Genomic DNA, 19,616 nt, shown 5'->3' with positions numbered 1-19,616 from the left:
GTTCACTTTTAGCTGACCTATTTTGTCTCATTTACACCATCCTTCCAATATGCAAGATGATCATAGGCTTTGGGCAGCACGGTGGCTCAGCAGTTAGCACTGCTGCCTCACAATGCTAGGCACTCGGGTTCGATTCCAACCTCTGGCGACTGTCTGTGTGGTGTTTGCACAATTTCTTTCCGTCTTCGTGGGTTTCCTCCCACAGTCTTAAGATGTGCAGGTTTGATGGATTGACTGTGTTAAATTACTCAGAATGTCCAGAGATGTGTAGGCTAGGTGGATTTGCTATGGGAAGTGCAGTGTTATCAGGATAGGTAGGGGTTAGGCCTAGTCTTTGGAGGGGTCAGCATGGACTTGATGGGCTGAATGGCCTGTTTCCACATGTACAGGTTCTATGATTAGCTTTTCCAATCAGAAAAAAAAATCACTTCCACCTTTAATAGAATTCCTTTGCCTATAACTGCTTGAATCCATACATCTGAATTTAAAGTTTAACTTAATTTCTGTAGTTTTTGAGCAGAAACACTACATCATTTGCACTTTTTCAGGCGATGGCAGTAACTGTATTTTTAACAAGACAAGGGAACATCAAACAACTGAATCATCTTCAGAGGACTCCCTGATACCATGAAACTCTAAGGAATTCATGTAGTATCCTGTAGAGACACCATTCCATTTTCCCGAGTTTCTCCAGCTCTGTCACATTAGTTTTGATGACACAACCTTCCACACCAGCTCTTCTATTCAGTATCTCCATATTTAACCAACCTGCTGTCATCAGCTGCCTTCTGCCACTTCCAGCATGATGCCAACAACACACACATTTTCACTTCCTTTTTGCATATTCCAAAGGGATAGTTTCCTCTGTAATAACCTTGCTCACTCTGCAATTGGCCGCAAAACCCCCTCTCACCTTTTTGTTGCACCTTTCCATGGCACCACAAGGGAGACAACACTTAATTGTTTATCTCCACTCTTCTCACTCTCCGAGGATGAAAAAAAAATTTGATAGTAACTGCCTGAACCTGTCCAATTTCAAGAGCAATCTGTGCTGTGGGTTCAAATTTTAAACCTTGTCACAGCATTGCTGTCATTCAATGTGTCTTTATTATTGCCCATTTTAACCCTTCTGGTATCCAGCATGTTAGATCCCTTAAGGCTATTTTATCTTGTTACTTTGGTTTTATAAATATTGTAATTACATCATGATATGCTCCTGAGAATGCTCTGAAAAGTAGTTCGTATTCAGATTCAGTGGATTCCTGAACTGCCAACCATCGCTCGGTTCAGTTTGTTTTGCTGTGGAACATTATGGTGCAGCCGTACTGTATGCTTAACAGCGGTGCAAAGCCAGTTTGGCTTCATGTTGATGTTTAATCTGTCAATGTAAATAAGGTGTCATGCCTTATTGCATCCGAAGTGATAAGGAGTGAGATTACCTCCTCCATTTTGCTTTATTGTGGAGTGTGCACCAGTGCCAGTTGTGTTTATGGTGTAAGTACTGCCTTGATGTGAAATAATTTGGATTTGATTTTATTGTTGTCACATGTAGGCCAGTGAAAAGCTTTGTTTGTGAGCAGTACAGGTAGATCATAGTAAGCAAGGACAGACAGAACATAGGCTGCTCAGAGTGAGGCATGCAGGATGCACTGTACAGGAGTTGCATGAAGCAAGATCAACATTATCAAGATCGACATTATTTGAATTTAGAGAGTCCATTCAACAGTCTAATTAGTAACAGGGAAGAAGCTGTTTTTGAACTTCTTTGCAGCATAAATGTCAATGCACACGTCATTTTCATATGTGTATCCTAACTTATCTCACAGAGACCAGAATCAACTTTTGCTGAGAATCAAATCTGCTTTCTTTTTGAAACGGAGCTAACGTATGGACTAAAAGGAGGTTACTTGTGTCTGCACAATTGTTCAGCCTAGTCCCACTTTCTAGTTTGGTTCATAATCCTGTAGGTTATGACATTTCAGGCATATATCCAAGTACTTTTTAAATGCAGTGAGGATTTCTGCTTTGACCACCACTCCATATTGAGATTGCTTACACATCTGTGGAACTTGAGCTTCATTCCACATAATAAAAAGCTGCTTCAACATTTTTATTGAATGTGTAAAGATTTATCACAATAGCTTGATCAAAAATAATTCAAGTGCGGTGTCAATACATCAAACCCAACCCTATCAAACCCAATGCAAGATATATAGAATAGGTAAGAAAACTGCATGTTTGCAGTGTAGTGTGCTGTAGTGTACACATATAAAATTGTTACTGTTCCTTGGCCTTAGATGTATAACACACAAACATTCTGAAACAGAACCTTAAAAGATCAAATTACACGCAAGGCAAAAAATAGTTATGGACGAGATCTCTGTGCTGTTGCACAAAGCCATCACAGGCTCATTTCTTCTCTGCAGAGAATGTTTAGTACACCAGAACTCCCACTCCACTTCCTGGCAGTACTGACTTACCCAGCCTGTTGAAGTGCAAGAATTCATCACCTCCAGCCTTCTCAAATATGAAAGATTGAGGAGGAAAGACATGGGGGAAAGAATGACAAAGAGGAGAAATGGTTTCCTTCAGGCAATGTCAGTGGAATCGGCATTTGAACAGGAATCCACAATTCTCAGGATTCTCTGGAAGGTTCACTTTACTTTGAAGCTCATCTGTTTAATTGTGAAGGCTATAGCCAAGGCATATGACTACCTTGTCATGACTTGTTGCTTGGGTCCAGTTTTTCTCAGAATTCGTCCTGCCCCACTTCAGTATCTGGGAAATATGTACCTGTATCCTCAGTGAACTCGTAAAGGGCGGTCTCATGGTCTAGGCTGGAGAGTTCGTGATTTATTGGAAGATGTGGCTCTGGAAGAAGATCTTGTGTAGCTTGCTGAAGCTGCAGCTTCCCTAGGAATAATTGCAAAGAAATCAGAGTTTCACCATCCATCTTGACAAGAGCCTAAAGAACAACCATATAACTGGCCACTAGTAACTGGAAGAGTGTGTGGAATAGGCTTGAACATAGGTTAATATGTGGAGATATTACTTTATTTCACATCCGAATAGTGCAGTACAAAAAGGAGGCTCCTATCGCAAAACGGGCTGAAGTTTACTAGCCCTCTAGGGATGGGCTTGGAGGCGAGGGTCTCTGTAAAATGGGGAGGGGATGCAGGGATGTGGGATTGAACATCTTTCTGCTGCTATGTCAATGGCCACAAGAAGGGAGGGAATTTCCTTCCCACTGAGATGCCGACAGCAACCGAGGGCTCATCCCATTATAGTTGGCACTTTATCAGTACCGGATAGGCCTTCCATTATATATGGAAACCACCAGGTCAACTCTGCCAGCCTTCCCTGCGGACTGAAACTGTGCGTGTTTTGGGGGGGGTGTGTATATCAAATGGGGTCTCTCCTATTTGACACTACCCAGTGGCATGTTTTCATAGAATGTACAGTACTAGTAGCAGCCACTTCAGCTGGTGGCACTGCTGAGCTGCCTCCACCCTAAAAAGGTGGAGAACTGGTGCTCCAACAAGGATCAGTGCTGATTATCCTTTTCAATGTCAAGGAACATGAGCTCCAACAACTCTCAGACATCAAAGCCCCTTTGGATTCTATCTCCCCTCCCCTTCCCTCAGACTCCATTCTATCCCACCTCTTGTAATGTATTCAGTACATCCTTGGACCTTGACCTCTCTATGGAATGATTCAGTGCTCAGCAAAGAACTCAGTTTTATTCCATCATAACCCCACCTCAATGAATTTCAGGCAGAAGACATTGAAATCTTTTTCGATGCCTTTGCCTCTGGGCCCACTTATTTAGGCAGGAATCCTCTTCCTGCTCTATGGATACTTTCTCACCTTCCAAAACTCTCCTTCCATCAGGAATCCTCCACCTGTCTGACCTACATTCCATCTCTTTGAGAAGATGTGACACCTGCCGCTTTTACTTCTCTGCTCTCCTCAGCCACCCTAACCTGTCTGCCTCTTTGAACTTGCTATCCCCTGTTCTCTCAGGCCTAATCCTGACTTTGTGATTAAACCCGCTGACAGGGGTGATGCTGTTGTGGTCCGGCAAAATTGATACTGATTGCCGCTTCCCAGACACTTCCTCCTATCTCCCCCTGGAGCAGAACCTCATCGGTTCTGGAGAGGACTCCTATTGGACCCAAAACATTAATTTTGATTCTCTCTCCACAGATGCTGCCAGATCTGCTGAGTTTCTCCAGCACTTCGTTTTTATTTCTGTACAAAATTTACATTAACAATTTAGAATCAAAAATTTCTGGATATGCAGTTAATACAAATTTGAAGGATGTAGGGGTGGTTGTAGTTAAAGAGGAGAAAAGCTGCAATAATACACTTGCAGAGCAGGCAAATAAAGTCCAAAACCAATTAACGTAGTCTACTTTGGGAGGAAGAAGAGGGACATCTCTTATTACTTGGAAAATGAGAGCTTAGGTGGGGTCAAGGAATAAAGACAAATTTACCAATGACTAAACATTGTACCACAGGTTAGGAAGCTTACAACAAAAAAAAAAACAAACCAAGCACCAGGCTTCATCTGAGGAGGGAGAAAACTGAAAAATGGTGCCATTATGATCAAATTGTGTTAAATATTGCTTAGACTATGATTAAGAGTACTGTTTGTAATCTATTCACCATAATTTAACAAGGATATAGGAGTATTGGAGGTTGTGGTGCAGTGGTAGATCAGAAGACAGGGGTTCAAATCCCACCTCCTTCAGAAGTGTGTCACTACATCCCTGAACAGGTTAACACAATTGTAGAGGCAGAGAATATTTCCAAGGATGATACCAGAAATGTACAGACACACGTATCAGGAAAGGATGTGCTGGCCGGGACTCTTATCTCAACGTCAGAAGGTTGAGGGGTGACCTAACTGAGGTCTTTGGAATTATGAAAGGTTTGGATAGAGTTAATGTCGAGAGAATGTGTTTGGTTGTGAAAACAATAAGATAGTTAACAGGAAATCCAACTGAGAATTTGAAGAAATTTATTTTACTAAGAAGTGTTGAGAAGAAGAAGCTCCATCTTATTCGCATGTGCATGGTCCAACTTCTGCCTGTATCTATTTCATAGCCAGTCTTGAATCTGCTAATCACATACTTGTTTAACTACTGAATGATCTTCCAAGTTATAGACAGATATCTCTTCAATTCTCCAATTCTTACAGGTGTGTGTTTGTGATTACAAGCCCCTAATATTCTTTGAATAACTTTATTACTTTAAAGAGGATGACTGCAGCAGCTACAATGGGAATGACACTGCTCTGATAGTAGATCAAAAGAATGAAAGAAGCCCGAGGACAGTCTTAGCTTTCTCACACGTTGCTCTTTTGGACCGTTCTTTCTGTTCACATGAAAACAGACAAAATTCCGGAAAAGACCCAGTTGTCAAATATTTAAGTGCTTTATTTTTAATGCTAGTGCAGGACAGATTGCATGGACTATAGCTCTTGCAAAGTTCTTGCATTGACCACATTTGATGTTTGCACTTTTAAAATTGTGAGATTTTGAATGTGTTGCCACATGTTAAATCTGAGGTCAGTTAGTGGTGATGAGAAAGGCATTCTAGACTTAAATCTGTTTATCTTCTGAAGAGACTTTACACACAGTTTAAAAGGATTGCTGATTTACCTGAGCTTTCTCCAGTTTTCAGGGCTTTGTTGGACGGTTCAGTCAGCCTCTGCTCTGGATCCACAATCAGTTTCTGAATCTGGGAAATTACAAGGCACAGACGAGAATAAGAAAGTTGGTTTCCCACTTAGGAGGAGGCACGGTACCTGTTAGGCAAACCATGATGTGATTATTGAATCTTACAAGAGGTAAGTACCATGTTTTGCAACTGGTTTAACAATTTATTGTATCAGAGGGCAGTAGCCTGGCTTTAATTGCAGCGCCAATACCATTCATCGAATCATGCCAGCAATGTTAGGGATGCATAAACCTGCCACTGGACATTATAGAAGCTGTCAGCACACTCCCAGTCCTGCCTATGTTAAGATCGAAAATCAAAGAAGAAGCTTTATTTGCAGACAATAAAAATGAGAAACTCTCTGAAAAATGGATGCTTAACAAAAAACTTAAAAGCAGGGGCCGATGTCTATATTTTGTAATCTCCACTAAGTATTGTTTGTTTAATTTAAACAAGCAAATATGTTCAATTTCATTCATTCTGGTGAAATCCTGTAAAGGAAAGATTTGTAGGACAATGAAGAATGAGAAGTGAAGTGAAACTAATCAGATAACTCTTTTAAAGGGTCATCACAGGCTTTCTGTTGTGTCATATTATTCTAAGATTGTTTTAAATGTGGAGAATGCTTCTCTATTTAATCAGTAATGTAATCTTTCCCATCTCTGAAGAAGTGAGGACGGGTTGTCTGTTATCTTGTAAATGCCCTGATAAAATATTAAAACAAATCCTGTTCAGGTCCTATATATAATTCAATATAATGTAATATTAGAGTGTAATATTGTGCTCCTGTTCGGTATAAGAACTAGGAGCAGGAGTAGGCCATCCAGCCCCTCGAGCCTGCCCCGCCATTTAATAAGATCATGGCTGATCTTTTCGAGACTCAGCTCCACTTACCCGCCCACTCACCATAACCCTTAATTCCTTTACTGTTCAAAAATTTATCTAGCCTTGCCTTAAAAACATTCAGCGAGGTAGCTTCAACCGCTTCACTGGGCAGGAAATTCCACAGATTCACAACCCTTTGGGTGAAGAAGTTCCTCCTGACCTCAGTCCTACATCTGCTTCCCTTTATTTTGAGGCGATGCCCTCTAGTCCTAGTTTCACCTGCTAGTGGAAACAACCTCCCTGCCTCCACCTTATCTATTCCCTTCATAATATTATATGTTTCTATGAGATCTCCCCTCATTCTTCTGAATTCCAATGAGTATAATCCCAGTCTACCCAGTCTCTCCTCATAATCCAACCCTCTCAACTCTGGAATCAACCGAGTGAATCTCCTCTGCACCCCCTCCAGTGCTAGTATATCTCTTCTCAAGTAAGGAGACCAAAACTGCACACAGTACTCCAGGTGTGGCCTCACCAGGACCCTATACAGCTGCAGCATAGCCTCCCTGTTTTTAAACTCCATCCCTCTAGCAATGGCAGACAAAATTCCATTTGCCTTTTTAATTACCTGCTGCACCTGCAATCCTACTTTTAGCGATTCATGCACAAGGACACCCAAGTCCCTCTGCACAGCAGCGTGCTACAATTTTTTTACCATTTAAAACATAGTCCATTTTGCTGTTATTCCTACCAAAATGGATGATCTCACACTTATCAACATTGTACTCCATCTGCCAGACCTTTGCCCACTCACTTAGACTATCTATATCCCTCTACAGACTTTCAGTGTCTTCTGCACACTTTGCTCTACCACTCACCTTAGTGTCATCTGCAAATTTTGACATACCACACTTAGTCCCCAACTCCAAATCATCGATGTAAATTGTAAACAATTGCGGTCCCAACACTGATCCCTGAGGCACAGCACTAGCCACTGACCGCCAACTAGAAAAGCCCCTACTCTTTGCTTTCTACTGATCAACCAATCCTCTATCCATGCCAATACATTACCTGTAATACCGTGCAACTTTATCTTATGTAGCAGCCTTTGGTGTGGCACCTTGTCAAATGCCTTCTGGAAATCCAGATACACCACATCCACAGGTTCCCCATTGTCCACCATGCAAGTAATGTCCTCAAAGAATTCCACCAAATTATTAAACATGACCTACTCTTCATGAACCCATGCTGGGTGTTCCCAATGGGACAATTTATATGCAGATGTCTTGCTATTTCTTCCTTAATGATAGATTCAAGCATTTTCCCCACTACCGAAGTTAAGCTAACTGGCCTATAGTTACCTGCTTTTTGTCTACTTCCTTTTTTAAACAGTGGCGTCACATTGGCTGTTTTCCAATCTTCGGGAACCACCCCAGAGTCCAGTGAATTTTGGTAATCTTTAAACATCAAATTGTTAGCCAGTTCTAGGCCAGCTAAGATTCCCTTAGAAGATTTGATGGAAAAGCTAATTCATGGATTCAAGTGTCAGCATGTATATTTGTTGAATATACAACTGCACTGTTGTATCACTGGTGCATGATGTATCTTGTATGCTGTCCAGCATCCTGGATTTTAGAAACAGAGGAAGAGGGTAATAAAGCAAGGGAGTTAGGATGAAACTACTAAACACTCCTTCCATTTCAAGTGCAGTATCATGTCACTTCTGAGCGCAACACTTTAAGGATATGTTTGCTTTTGAAAAAATGCACAGAAGCTTAATCAGAATGATCCCAGAATTGAGGGACCTCAGTTATGGTGGGTAGGTTATTGGAAAAGCAGGAGATTTTCTTCTTAGAGAAGGATGAAATGAGCAGCAAGAGAGAATTTTTTCTCTTTTGCAGAAGAGTTGATATAGATTTGAGGTTTATGGCAAAAGAGCTAATAGCAACATGAGGAATTTTTTTTATTATGCAGCAAGTGGTTCAGATGTAGAATACATTTTCTGAGAGTGTGGTAGAAGCACAAGGGTTTCAAGGATGAATTGGATATGCAGCACTTTTTTGAAGAAAATATTGCAAGACTCCAGGGAAACTGACAGAGATTAAATGGATTGCTCTCAGAGAACAGCCTCCTTTAGTTCTGTAGACATTCTATAATTCTCTAGTGGTCACTGAGGTTTGGGACCAACCTCAGCAAGTACATATTGAAGGTCCATCATAGCAGGTCACTGGGTTGATTTTATTAACCTGGTAATTATAGGATATACCAGATAAAATTAAAGGTTCTGTTTGTTGTGAAAATCCAACTGCTGATCACAAAAGGAAACCTGGCATTCATATACAGTACCATCTGGTTGAAAGATTTCTCTAGTCCACAATCCTTGTCTACTTGATGATCTCTCTCACCTAGTGGGCTGCCACTTTCACAGGACAACTCAGGATGAGTATCAAAAGTAGTTGCCTTGTCAATATTAAAAAAGTACCTTTGTCTTTCAAAACTATAGGACATCCCAAAACACTTCTCAGCTAATGAAGAACTTTTCATCTGCATTCAATGGTTTAAAGCAGAGAAAACAGCAGTCAAATTGTACACAGCAAGCTCCCACAAGTAGCAAAATGTAAATTCCCAGATAAACTACTTTTGTTGTATGGATTGAAGGATAAATGTTGATCAGAATACCAGCAATAACTCTCCAACTCTTCTTTCATATCGTGAAATTGAATCTTTTTTGTCCATCCGAGAGACAGTTGCTTCAATATCCAAGGTTACAGGGAGAAGGCAGGAGAGTGGGGTGAGAAACATGTCAGCCATGATTGAATGGCAGAGCAGACTCAGTGGACTGAATGGCCTAATTCTGCTCCTATATCTTATGGTCTAATGTCTTATCTGAGAGCCAGCTGTCCCAATTGTGCAGCACTCCTATAGTACTACATTAAAGTGCTGGCCTTGAATTTGATATCAATTGCTGGAGCTGCACTTAAGCCTACAAACTTATGAATGAAAGGCAAAATTGTTTCCAGACACTATTCCTGACCAGAGGGGAAGAAAGCAGGAATGTTTAATTATTATTCTCCTTACTAGCCCTGGATTGCTGAGAGAGATTTATACACGTTATGAAGATTGCAGAGTGAGGAAATGGAACGCAAAACAGCGAATTCTTGTTTAAATCAAATCTTTACACCAATGTCTGCACAAAATATTTTGTTCCACACCTACCCTTACCATTGCAAGGTTTGCCTCCATGTCAGTCAGGTTCAGCTCACTTAAAGGAAGGTTTGGATTGAAGATCTGCATTTAGAAAATGAAAGGAGTTGTTTATTCATTCACAGATATTTACTTTTCTCTTACTGTGGTGCTGCACAGTCAGGAAATAACACAGCGAAATCTAGCAGGCTGCACTGTTGGGGGATAGTCATTATTACTCAGCAACAAAATGAAATATCGCGAAAGGGACAGCAAGAAGAGACATTGAGATCCAACAAGAAAGTCTGTCATGTCACAAGTTCTAGTGTATCCAATTCTAAGCAGATCTAAGGAACCTAAGCAATTACAAATGCAGGAACAAAAACAGAAGTTGCTGGAAAAGCTCAGCAGGTCTGATAGCATCTGTGAAGAAAAAAATCAGTAATCTGAGGAAGAGTCACCGGACCTGAAACGTTAACTCTGATTTTTTCTTCACAGATGCTGCCAGACCTACTGAGCTTTTCCAGCAACTTCTGCTTTTGTTCCTGATTTACAGCATCTGCAGTTCTTTCGGATTGAACCAAAACGCTTCCTCATTACAGAGATGGCCTATTCCAGGAGCATCCTGCCCAGATCTGAATTCATTGTGGGAAAGGCTTCAACCTGACAAGAGCACCAAAAGTAAACACAACTTGCTACTTCTCCATCCCTTCTCAATCACTCCTAGCTCACCATCTATCCACCCCACCCCCGACCCTGCACTCAGATCAATGCCCTTCTGAGCTGCTGATTTATTAATCCCATGGGCACATTTTACCATCTAAAGTTTTGGCAAAGATCTGTAACTTGGGTTGTGGGTGAGGTTGTTGACTTGCTCGCCGAGCTGGCTTGTTCTCGTTCATACTCACCATGACGTACCAGACAGTATAAATTCCAAGCAGAGTAGAATAACATTGCTTCATCAGAGGTTCCACTGATGATATCACCTAGCGTAGTGACAAAACATCTGAACGAGAATGAGCCAGCTCGACGAGCAAGTCAACAACCTCACATTTTACCATCTCTTACCCTGGATAAACACTTGCTGCCTTCACAGCAGCCATTAACAAAGCTGTGTTCTCACATGGTCACTTTTTATTCCCACTAGCCCCATGACCTGATGTGGACAATCAATGAACAGCTCCTGTCGACGCCTGTTGTCCATTAGGCCCATCTACTGCTCTTTCTGGATGCTGCTGGTTTTACTTCAGTTTCTCTCCCTCCATCCAAAACAATGAAGCAGGATTGCAATCGTGATAAGCTGAGTTGCTCATTCATCACGCGTGAGGCAAGAATAAACATCGGGAACGAGCAAGAAAGTTCAAAAATCTCTTGATCTCTTGCAACTTCCAGACCCCAGAAGGATGAAGTTGGCAGATGCATGGAAACACCAGCCTCTCCACAACACATACCATCCTGACTGGGAGGTGGTATTCTCACATGCCCGATGCCCTTGTCCATCTAGGTGAGATTTAGAAACTAGTTAGTGAGTTTCTACTGTGGATTCTGTGGTTAGTACATGCTGCAGCCTCAGCACATCAGTGGAGGAGCAACTGGACTTTATTTAGAGTTAACCAACACCTCAGCTTTCAGGAGGAAATATTTCGGAATATTTAAAGAGCATTTTCACATCCAGTTTTGAATCCTATTTGGGTGGTGCGTTGGCCCAGTACTTACGTGCATGATGCTTGAGTGCTCTAGGCTGTACTGCTGGCTCCCAAGCAACGAATGCAAGCCATCCAGGTTCAACTCAATGCTCTGCATGTGCTCAGGCACCTCAGTCCTGTAAACCCAAAAGAATTCTTTACAAAGTGAGCAGTGACAGGCATTGAACAGCTGTCAATGATTACAATCGGAGAGCATGATTGGCATTTTCAAGCAATTTAGAATTTGCAGCCCAGAAACAGACCATTCAGCCCAACTGGTTGATGCTAGCATTTATGATCCATGGAAGTTTCCTCTTTGTCAACTTTATACAACCCCATCACCATATCCTTCCATTGCTTTTTACGTCATATTCTTACATAGCTTGTGTTAATTTCATTTCTGTTTATTTTTCACAATTCATTTCCTTTACAAACAAAAACATTTCTGGAAACACTTATCAGGTCAGACAGCATCTGTGAAGAGCGGAACAGGGTTAATTTTTCAGGCAAGGACCTTTCCTCAGAACTGGGACATGTTTAAGATATGAAAAGTTGGAACAAGGAGTGGTTGGGTCAAGAACAGAAGGACAGTCTATGATTGGGTGAAAGACAACAGAATGAATGACTGACATTTATTCCTCCAAAGGGAATGGAGAAGGGAAAATAAACTAAAAAGATAAGTCTAGAGCAGGTGTGAAGTGGACTGGAAGCAAAAATAAAGGAGGAGGAAGAAAGGAAAACCTGAAATACTCAAAGAAAAGGAAACAATACTGGATTATAGTCTAAATTGTTGAACTCAATGTGGATTATGGACAGCCTCATGAAAGATGACGTGCTGATTCTCAAGGTTACTTTGAGCTTCACTGAACATATTTCCAATATCTACAGGATGCTACTTTGTGATTATCCATTTCCTTTGTTCTTTTTCGTGAAACTTGAAAAATGTAGCAGTCATTGCATGTAGGATTTTTACCATTGTACAGTCAAAGGCTATTTAAAGCACACAACATTCAGGGCATGTTGTCACCCTAAGCAGTGTTTCAGGTCAAGGAAGGGCGTGTGATGCAGACACTACACTTTACACATCAGATCCTGGATTTTTTTTTTCCCCTCATTGCAAGTTAAGTGGAGGCTGTGCACATTTCACAATGAAAGTTAGGGAAAAGATACTCCATTTGCATCTTGTGATGGTTACACATTGAAACACTAATGGTATGTCTTCTACCGATTGTAATCACTACAGAAGTGCACAGAAAGAAAACAAAAATGTGGAGCTGCAGAAGAAACATGAGAACAAAGGAAATTAGAGATTAGAAATGTTGTATACTTGGATTGACCTTAATAAGGGATGGAGATTAAAACAGTGAGGGAGTGTTTTCTTCAACATACAGTAATTGAATGGCAAAGGTAAAGTCTCCATTGCCTGACCAGACTGTGGGGCTGCTCTTTCATGAGAGACATGATCAGTGATGACTTAACCCAAGGGTCACCACGCCTCAGACCAGAGGAGAGGTTGAGAAGATGGGACCTTCACGGTGACCTCAGCTAGTGTGCGAGTTGAACTGTTGGCATCACTGTGCATTGCAAACCAAGTGTCCAGCCAAATGAGCTAACTGATCCCTGGGAGAAATTAATGTAGTTAACCTCCATCAGGTACAGCACTTCCAAATTTGGCCACAGGAGTCCCTTTTAATGTTATGTTTAAAGAGTTAAACCCAGGTCCCACTGGGTTTAATACAATGGACTTTAATTTATAGTAATGACTTAGGTGAAAGTATTGGGAATTGTGCAAGTTGGGAAGTATGCAAGTTCCTTGATGATGCAAAATTTAAGAATGTTGATGTTCAGAGAGATTTGTCTCTCCTTGTAAAAGAAACACAAAGTTAGCATGCAGGTAATTCAGAAAGTAGGAAAGCAAATAGGATGTTGTCCTACAATTATACAGGTTGCTGATGAGACCACACCTAAAGTAATTTGCACTCCTTCGACCTGTCTCACCTTGCCTAGCCTTGGAGGCAGTGCAGTGGAGATCCAGCAAATTAATTTTTATGATGAAAGGCTTGTCATATGGCAAGAGGTTTGAAAAAATTGGGCTTAAACTTGATGGAATTTAGAAGAATGAGAGGTGATTCCATTGAAACTGAAGATTCTGGGGGGCTTGTCAAGGGTTGTTCAACAAAAATGTTTTCATGTAGAAAGTTGTTGATCATTGAAATTTTTGGCCTGTGGAACATACCAGCAGGAGTAGGCCATCCAGCCCATCACGCCTGCGCCCCCCCATTCAATACATTCATGCTGATCAGTCACTTCAATCTATTTCACATACCTTACCAATGATATACAAGATTATGGGGAAAATCAGAAATCTATCAACCTCTACTTTAAATATATTTTGCTTCCACAGCCTTCTATAGTGCAGAATTCCAAAGGTTCATAAGCCTCTGACTAAAAAAATTCTCCCCATCTCAGGCCAAAGCGGCATCCCCCTTATACTTGCGAATTCTCCTCGATTCGCAACTCCTCAATCAGGGAAAACATTTAACTTCATCATCTCTGACTATCCTGGTCCTGACCTGAAACGTCAGCTTTCTTGTTCCTCTGATGCTGCTTGGCCTGTTGTGTTCCTCCAGCTCCACACTTTGTTATCTCTGACTCCAGCATCTGCAGTTCTTGCTATTTCTTAAGAATACAGACCCAGTTTACCCAATTTCTCTTCATAGGACCATCTTGCCATCCCAGGGACAAGTGTGGTGAACTTTTGTTGCAGTCCCTCTATGGCAATAATATCTTTCCTGAGATAAGGAGACATAAACTGCACATAGCACTTCACATGCAGTCCAAACAAGCTCTGGTACTAGTGAAGCAAGACTTCACAACTCCTGAACTCATATCATCTTGTAATATATGCTAATATTCCATTAACTTTCCTAATGGCTTGCTGCACTTACATGTTCAGTGACTTATTGACAAAGATACTTAGGTGTATTGAACGACTACACTTTCCAACCTTACACCATTTAAGAAATACTCTGCACATCTGTTTCTCCTCCTAAGTGCATAACCTTACATCTTTCCACATTGTATTCCATTTTCCATGTCCTTTGCTTGTTCAAATCCTAAGCCTGTCCAAATCCTCACTTTACATCTTCCTGACAACACACATTCTCACTTAGCTTTGCACAGATTTGGAAAGATTACATTTGATCTCCAACTCCAAATCATTGATATATATTGTGAATAGCTAGCACCTATGTACTGATTCTTGGAAAGTAATCACCAATGCATTGGCTATCTCGGTAGTCACCTCCTTCAACACTCTGAGAGCTAGACCATCAGGTCCTGGGATTGATCAACTTTCAATCCCGTTAATTTCTCCAGTACAATCTTCTTCTAATGCTAATTCCCTTCAACCCCTCGTTCACCCTAACAATGGATCTCCAGTTTGGGGAGATTTCTGATACTTTTCTCAGTGACAGCTGATATAAAATAATCATTTAGCTTCTCAACTATTTCCCTACACCCCAACATAAATTCTCCTGATTCTCTCTTTAATGGACCCAGGCCTTAGCCAAACATTTCCTTTTTACAAACCTATAGGAGCTTTTACAGTCTGTTTTTATGTTCTTTGTTAGATTGAATTCATACTCTATTCTCCCCTTTCTCATCATTCATTTTCTCCGTTTGTTGTCTGTAAACCTTCCGATCCTCAGAGCAACTGTTACTTGAGGCAATTTTATAGAACTTCTCTTTTCATCTCATACAATCCTAAATATCTTTTGTTAGCCATGGTTGACTTACTTTTTTGAGTTTTTACAACTTGAAGGAATGAATAGTAGCAGTGAGCCACGCAGTCGTACTTTTTTAAGAAAAGATTGTCCATTGCCTATGTACCGTAAAGCCTGTTAATGTATTTTCTTTCTCCACCACAGCCTCTTTGTACCTCATGCCCTTATAATTTTCCTTTTTCAAATTCAACATCCTTGCTTCAGATTGAATTATCTCATTTACACACAATGTAAAATTCTGTGATATTGTGATCACTCATCCCTAAAGGTTATTTTATAACAAGATTATTAATTAGTCCTATTTAATGACTTAATACGAGATCTAAAATAGCATGTCCTCTGGTTGGGTCCTACTCTAGAAAATCATACCTAACACACTCCCAAAATTCATCCTCCGCAGCTCTAGTCCTCAGTTAGATTGAAATCACCAGGGTAACTGTGTTGCACATACTACAAGCTTCTCATCTCCTAGTTAATACCGTGCCCCACATGACCACTACTATTTGGTGGCCTATAAGTAACTCCAATCAAAGTCTGCTGTCCCTTCGTGTTTCTTATTCCCATCCAGTCAAATTCCGCACATTTTTCTTCCAATTAGAAATCCTTCCATACTAATGTACCAATCCCATCCTTTACTATCAACACAGTTCCACCTCCTTTTCCTCTTGTCTGTCCTTATTAAAGGTTGATTATCCTTGAATATTTAGTCCCCTCTCCCCGGTCACCTTTCAGCCACATTTTTGAAATGGCAATTAGATCACATGCACGTGTCTCTATTTGTACTTTTAGATCACTAACCTTGTTGTGAATGCTGTGTGCATGCGCATCTGGGTGCTCAGGTTGTGTTCATGCAAGGATATAAAAAACGTTGATACATATTGGGATCTGGGGAGTCAATTGATATGGTGCCGGGGAGGGAAGTTGAATTCAAGTTGTAGATCAGCCATGATTTTATCAAATGACAGACTTCTGTTCCTGATTTTTGGGTCTTATGAAGGGACTCAGTAATCTGCACTTTTTCTGTTGTAACTATACAGTGCAAGTTAATTCCTGTAGTGAAACACTAGAAAAGGGACAAAATGCTCCATACTGCTCACTGCTATTTGAGCTCTCAGCGCTGAGTGAAGCCTCACCTGTCTAATGCAGCCATCCTTCCTCTCTTATCCAGGTGCTGCACTGTGTTGCAGGTGGGCCTGCCCTCCAGAACAGACTCCACAATGGACACTGGTAAAACAGGTGGTTCCAGACATGCACTACATGGATTCCTTGGAACCACTGTGTCTGCTTGGACCTGGACTCCTACCCCTGGACTGGCTGGCTCCTCCTTAATCACCATCAGGCATTTCTCCCTACACATCGAGACAGCGGAAAAATTGAGTTGATGATCCCTTATTAAATCAGCGACACAGAAATCAGCTTAAGGGCCACAGTCAGCAAATAGCAATTTTAGGGGAACTATTACCCCATCATCATAGTGTCACATGACAAATGTTATTGCGATACGAAGATTTAATATTTCAGCATATTCAGCTGGAGCCTGAATCTCCTGTGGCAAAGCCTGGAGGCAGTGGTTTTCTCCCCTGTACATGCCAGAATCAGAGACAGCAGATGCACCAAGATCTGCACTGGCACCAGGATTGCCAATATGATCCCAGTGACAGTGCATTATCCTCGATCCAGGATAGCAGTTGAGAGGGCTCCCTGCTCATAAACAGCAGGTGCCTCCTAGCCACCTGAAATGTCATTCTGTGCCACATACAGATGGCTTAAAATCTAAATAAATGCCAGAACAGGCTCAACGAGCTAAATAGCTTGTTCCTTTTGCTATGATCTGCTCTGTCTAGATTCCCTTGAGATATATCTGTGCAGGAGTTAATTGGACGCCAAATGCTGCCTGTTTTAGGCTGTATCTTTGCGTGGAAAACCATGCACAAATTTGAAGGTGCAAAACGGCAGATGTAGGAACACAATTTAATTTTTTCTCATGAAATTTAATTTTAAAAAAAAGCACTGTCGCATTTAGACTACAGACCACATGCATCCCTCCCCTTCCCACTTTCTGAATGGTCTGTTCAACTTCACACATACTGAGTTAGGAATATTTCAGTTTTCCGTTATAAACAGAAACAGATTACTGATACAAGAACTCCCCTATATTGTTACATGGATGAAACTCAGGATATAACTAATTAGAATCTTCTGTAACTTGATGTCAATTTTTAACCAGCACTGTGGATAATATTCCCTGGCAATCACTAAGAGTTTATTAATGTGACCTTTTTAAATAAGCAAGACTTTCATTTATATAGCATCTTTCCTGACCACAGGATGTTTGTAAATGCTTTATAGCCTATTACATACATAATCACTGTTGCAAATTAGGAAATGCAGTAGCCAACTTGCACACAGCAAGTTCCCAAAAAGCAGCATTGTGAATATGATCAGGTAATCTGTTTTAGGCTTTGATTGAGGGATAAAAATTGGCCGGGATACTACAGTCACCTCCTGGCTTTTCTACAAATAATGTCATGGTACCCATGAAGTCCAGCTGACAGCAGCTAATGCCTAATTCGAAAGGAGGCCATGCCAAGTGCGGCACTCCCTCGGTATTGATTGTCCAGATCGTAGTCCACTTTCTGGAGTGAGGCCTGAACTAGCAACCAACTAACACTCAAACGTGTAAATGCCCATTTTGTAATGGCTCAGAGGCAACAGTGCTACTGCTGAGCAAAGTCCAGTCCCTTATCTCCAATTTTCACACAGGGAATTTGATTAAGTGAAGAGTAAAGGGATTACTTTTCCCCAATTTGCATGACAATTTCCATTGCCCTACATACAGTGTGGAACTCAGTTTGAAAGTGTATTCGAGCTTTTCCATGTTGGTGCAGAGCCCATATTTCACACTGGCAGCAAAGTGACCAATGTGAACTAAGATGCCTATTTTCATTCACAGAGATTGCAAAGCAGTTCCAATGGTTTCTTCTTGACTGAATGTTTCTACTGGCTCACCTTTGCTGCTCTGTGCCAGACGCAAGGGCTGCAGAGCTGGATGGGGGCAACTCCGTCACATCAGAAATTATCGGTCCACTAGGTTGAGGACTATTAGTATAGGTACTGGAACAGGAGGCGGCTTCTGAGGACAGCTGGGAGTAAGGACAGTGACCAATACAACAATATTAGCATGGGAACATCATCAATAATTCTAAAACATCTATCACCAATATAACCAGAGCCTCAGGTGTGTCTGAACATTTATTGAGAACGGGAAATAAAGGCTGCCATAATGTGAAAGTGCATACTTCACAACTAAGTATGGTATTGGGTTCAGATGCATTGTAGCACACATAGTTCCCCATTATCTAGGGTCACACAAGAATAGACACTCGGGTGAGGTAACAAAATACTTTTCATAGGCATAGACCCATCAAGAATCAGCTCTTTTAGGAGAAAAACTGAGTTATAGGAGGGAGAAAGAAATTTGAGTTACTGTATAATGCAAGTCACTCAGATGCACAGGCTTATCAGGGACATAAGATCCTTATATGCATCACAGTGTGTTATCATTGTTCTTTACAAAGAACCTCTTTGTTATCCCACTTAAGCCAGACTAAACAGAACCTCCACATAGAGATGAATAGTATAATACCAACCAGACTTTGTAATGCTGTTGCTTTGATGCCAGCCGCACTTCACTTACCGACTGAATGAAATATGGATCCTGAAGAGGTTCTATTGATAGTTGTCGACCGTATTTAGACACAGGAGGATCAGAATTGCCGTCATCCAACATCAGAGGTCTATTAGAAGAACAGTAATATTGATCAAATCCATGGATTTGGACTTCTATGGAGCATCACATTGATACTTGCACAAACGGGTCATGCTGTTTATGTGGAGGGCAATGTTAAAAGGGAGAAGGTTGACACTTTAAAATGTTTAAATTACATAACTGATACTAAAAATTCAAATTCATAACTAGTTATCCAAATAGCGTAGCAAAGTCACAAGACAAGGCAGTAGCTACAGTACAATCTATACTTTTGCATATAATATGTACTGGACCTGTAATGCTCCAGTGTGGCCTCAGTGCATCACCAGGCCAGGTATCACTTTTCCAAAATGTCCAATTTGTTAGAGGCAATAAAGCACAAATTACTTTACATTACCAAGCTAGCAAGTTAAGTTCAAGTTTAAGTTACCAAGACACAATATGACTTCAAGTGTAAATGAATTTAAGTTAGGAAAGTATAATGAGGTGAAATGAATGAGCAGGTTGACTAACCAAGTTCTTCACTTTTTACAAACCAGTCAATACCACAAACTAAGATAACAAGGTGTAGAGCTGGATGAACACAGCAGGCCAAGCAGCATCATAGGAGCAGGAAGGCTGGCGTTTCGGGCCTAGACCCTTCAT

General features: G+C 41.0%; 1 protein-coding gene across 3 annotated transcripts in view; it reads right to left on the bottom strand.

The window, feature by feature from the left end:
* Positions 1-2,095: 2,095 nt before the first annotated feature.
* The window catches only part of hsf4 (heat shock transcription factor 4), a 43,080-nt gene continuing 25,559 nt past the window's right edge, over positions 2,096-19,616 (bottom strand). For all 3 annotated transcript variants that reach the window (XM_048605846.1, XM_048605848.1, XM_048605847.1), the window contains 7 exons: positions 18,900-18,999; positions 18,212-18,345; positions 16,336-16,551; positions 11,449-11,554; positions 9,772-9,837; positions 5,667-5,745; positions 2,096-2,913 (listed from right to left, as the gene is read on the bottom strand). In XM_048605846.1, the coding sequence (XP_048461803.1) occupies positions 2,750-2,913; positions 5,667-5,745; positions 9,772-9,837; positions 11,449-11,554; positions 16,336-16,551; positions 18,212-18,345; positions 18,900-18,999 (865 nt within the window). In that variant the 3' untranslated portion in view covers positions 2,096-2,749. The remainder of the gene's footprint in view (positions 2,914-5,666; positions 5,746-9,771; positions 9,838-11,448; positions 11,555-16,335; positions 16,552-18,211; positions 18,346-18,899; positions 19,000-19,616) is intronic.

This window comes from Rhincodon typus, chromosome 15 (genome assembly GCF_021869965.1).
Source record: "Rhincodon typus isolate 14 chromosome 15, sRhiTyp1.1, whole genome shotgun sequence".
Classification (NCBI taxonomy): Eukaryota; Metazoa; Chordata; class Chondrichthyes; order Orectolobiformes; family Rhincodontidae; genus Rhincodon; species Rhincodon typus.
Note: the sequence above shows the minus strand (reverse complement) of the source record. Positions and strands in the feature narration are given on the sequence as shown.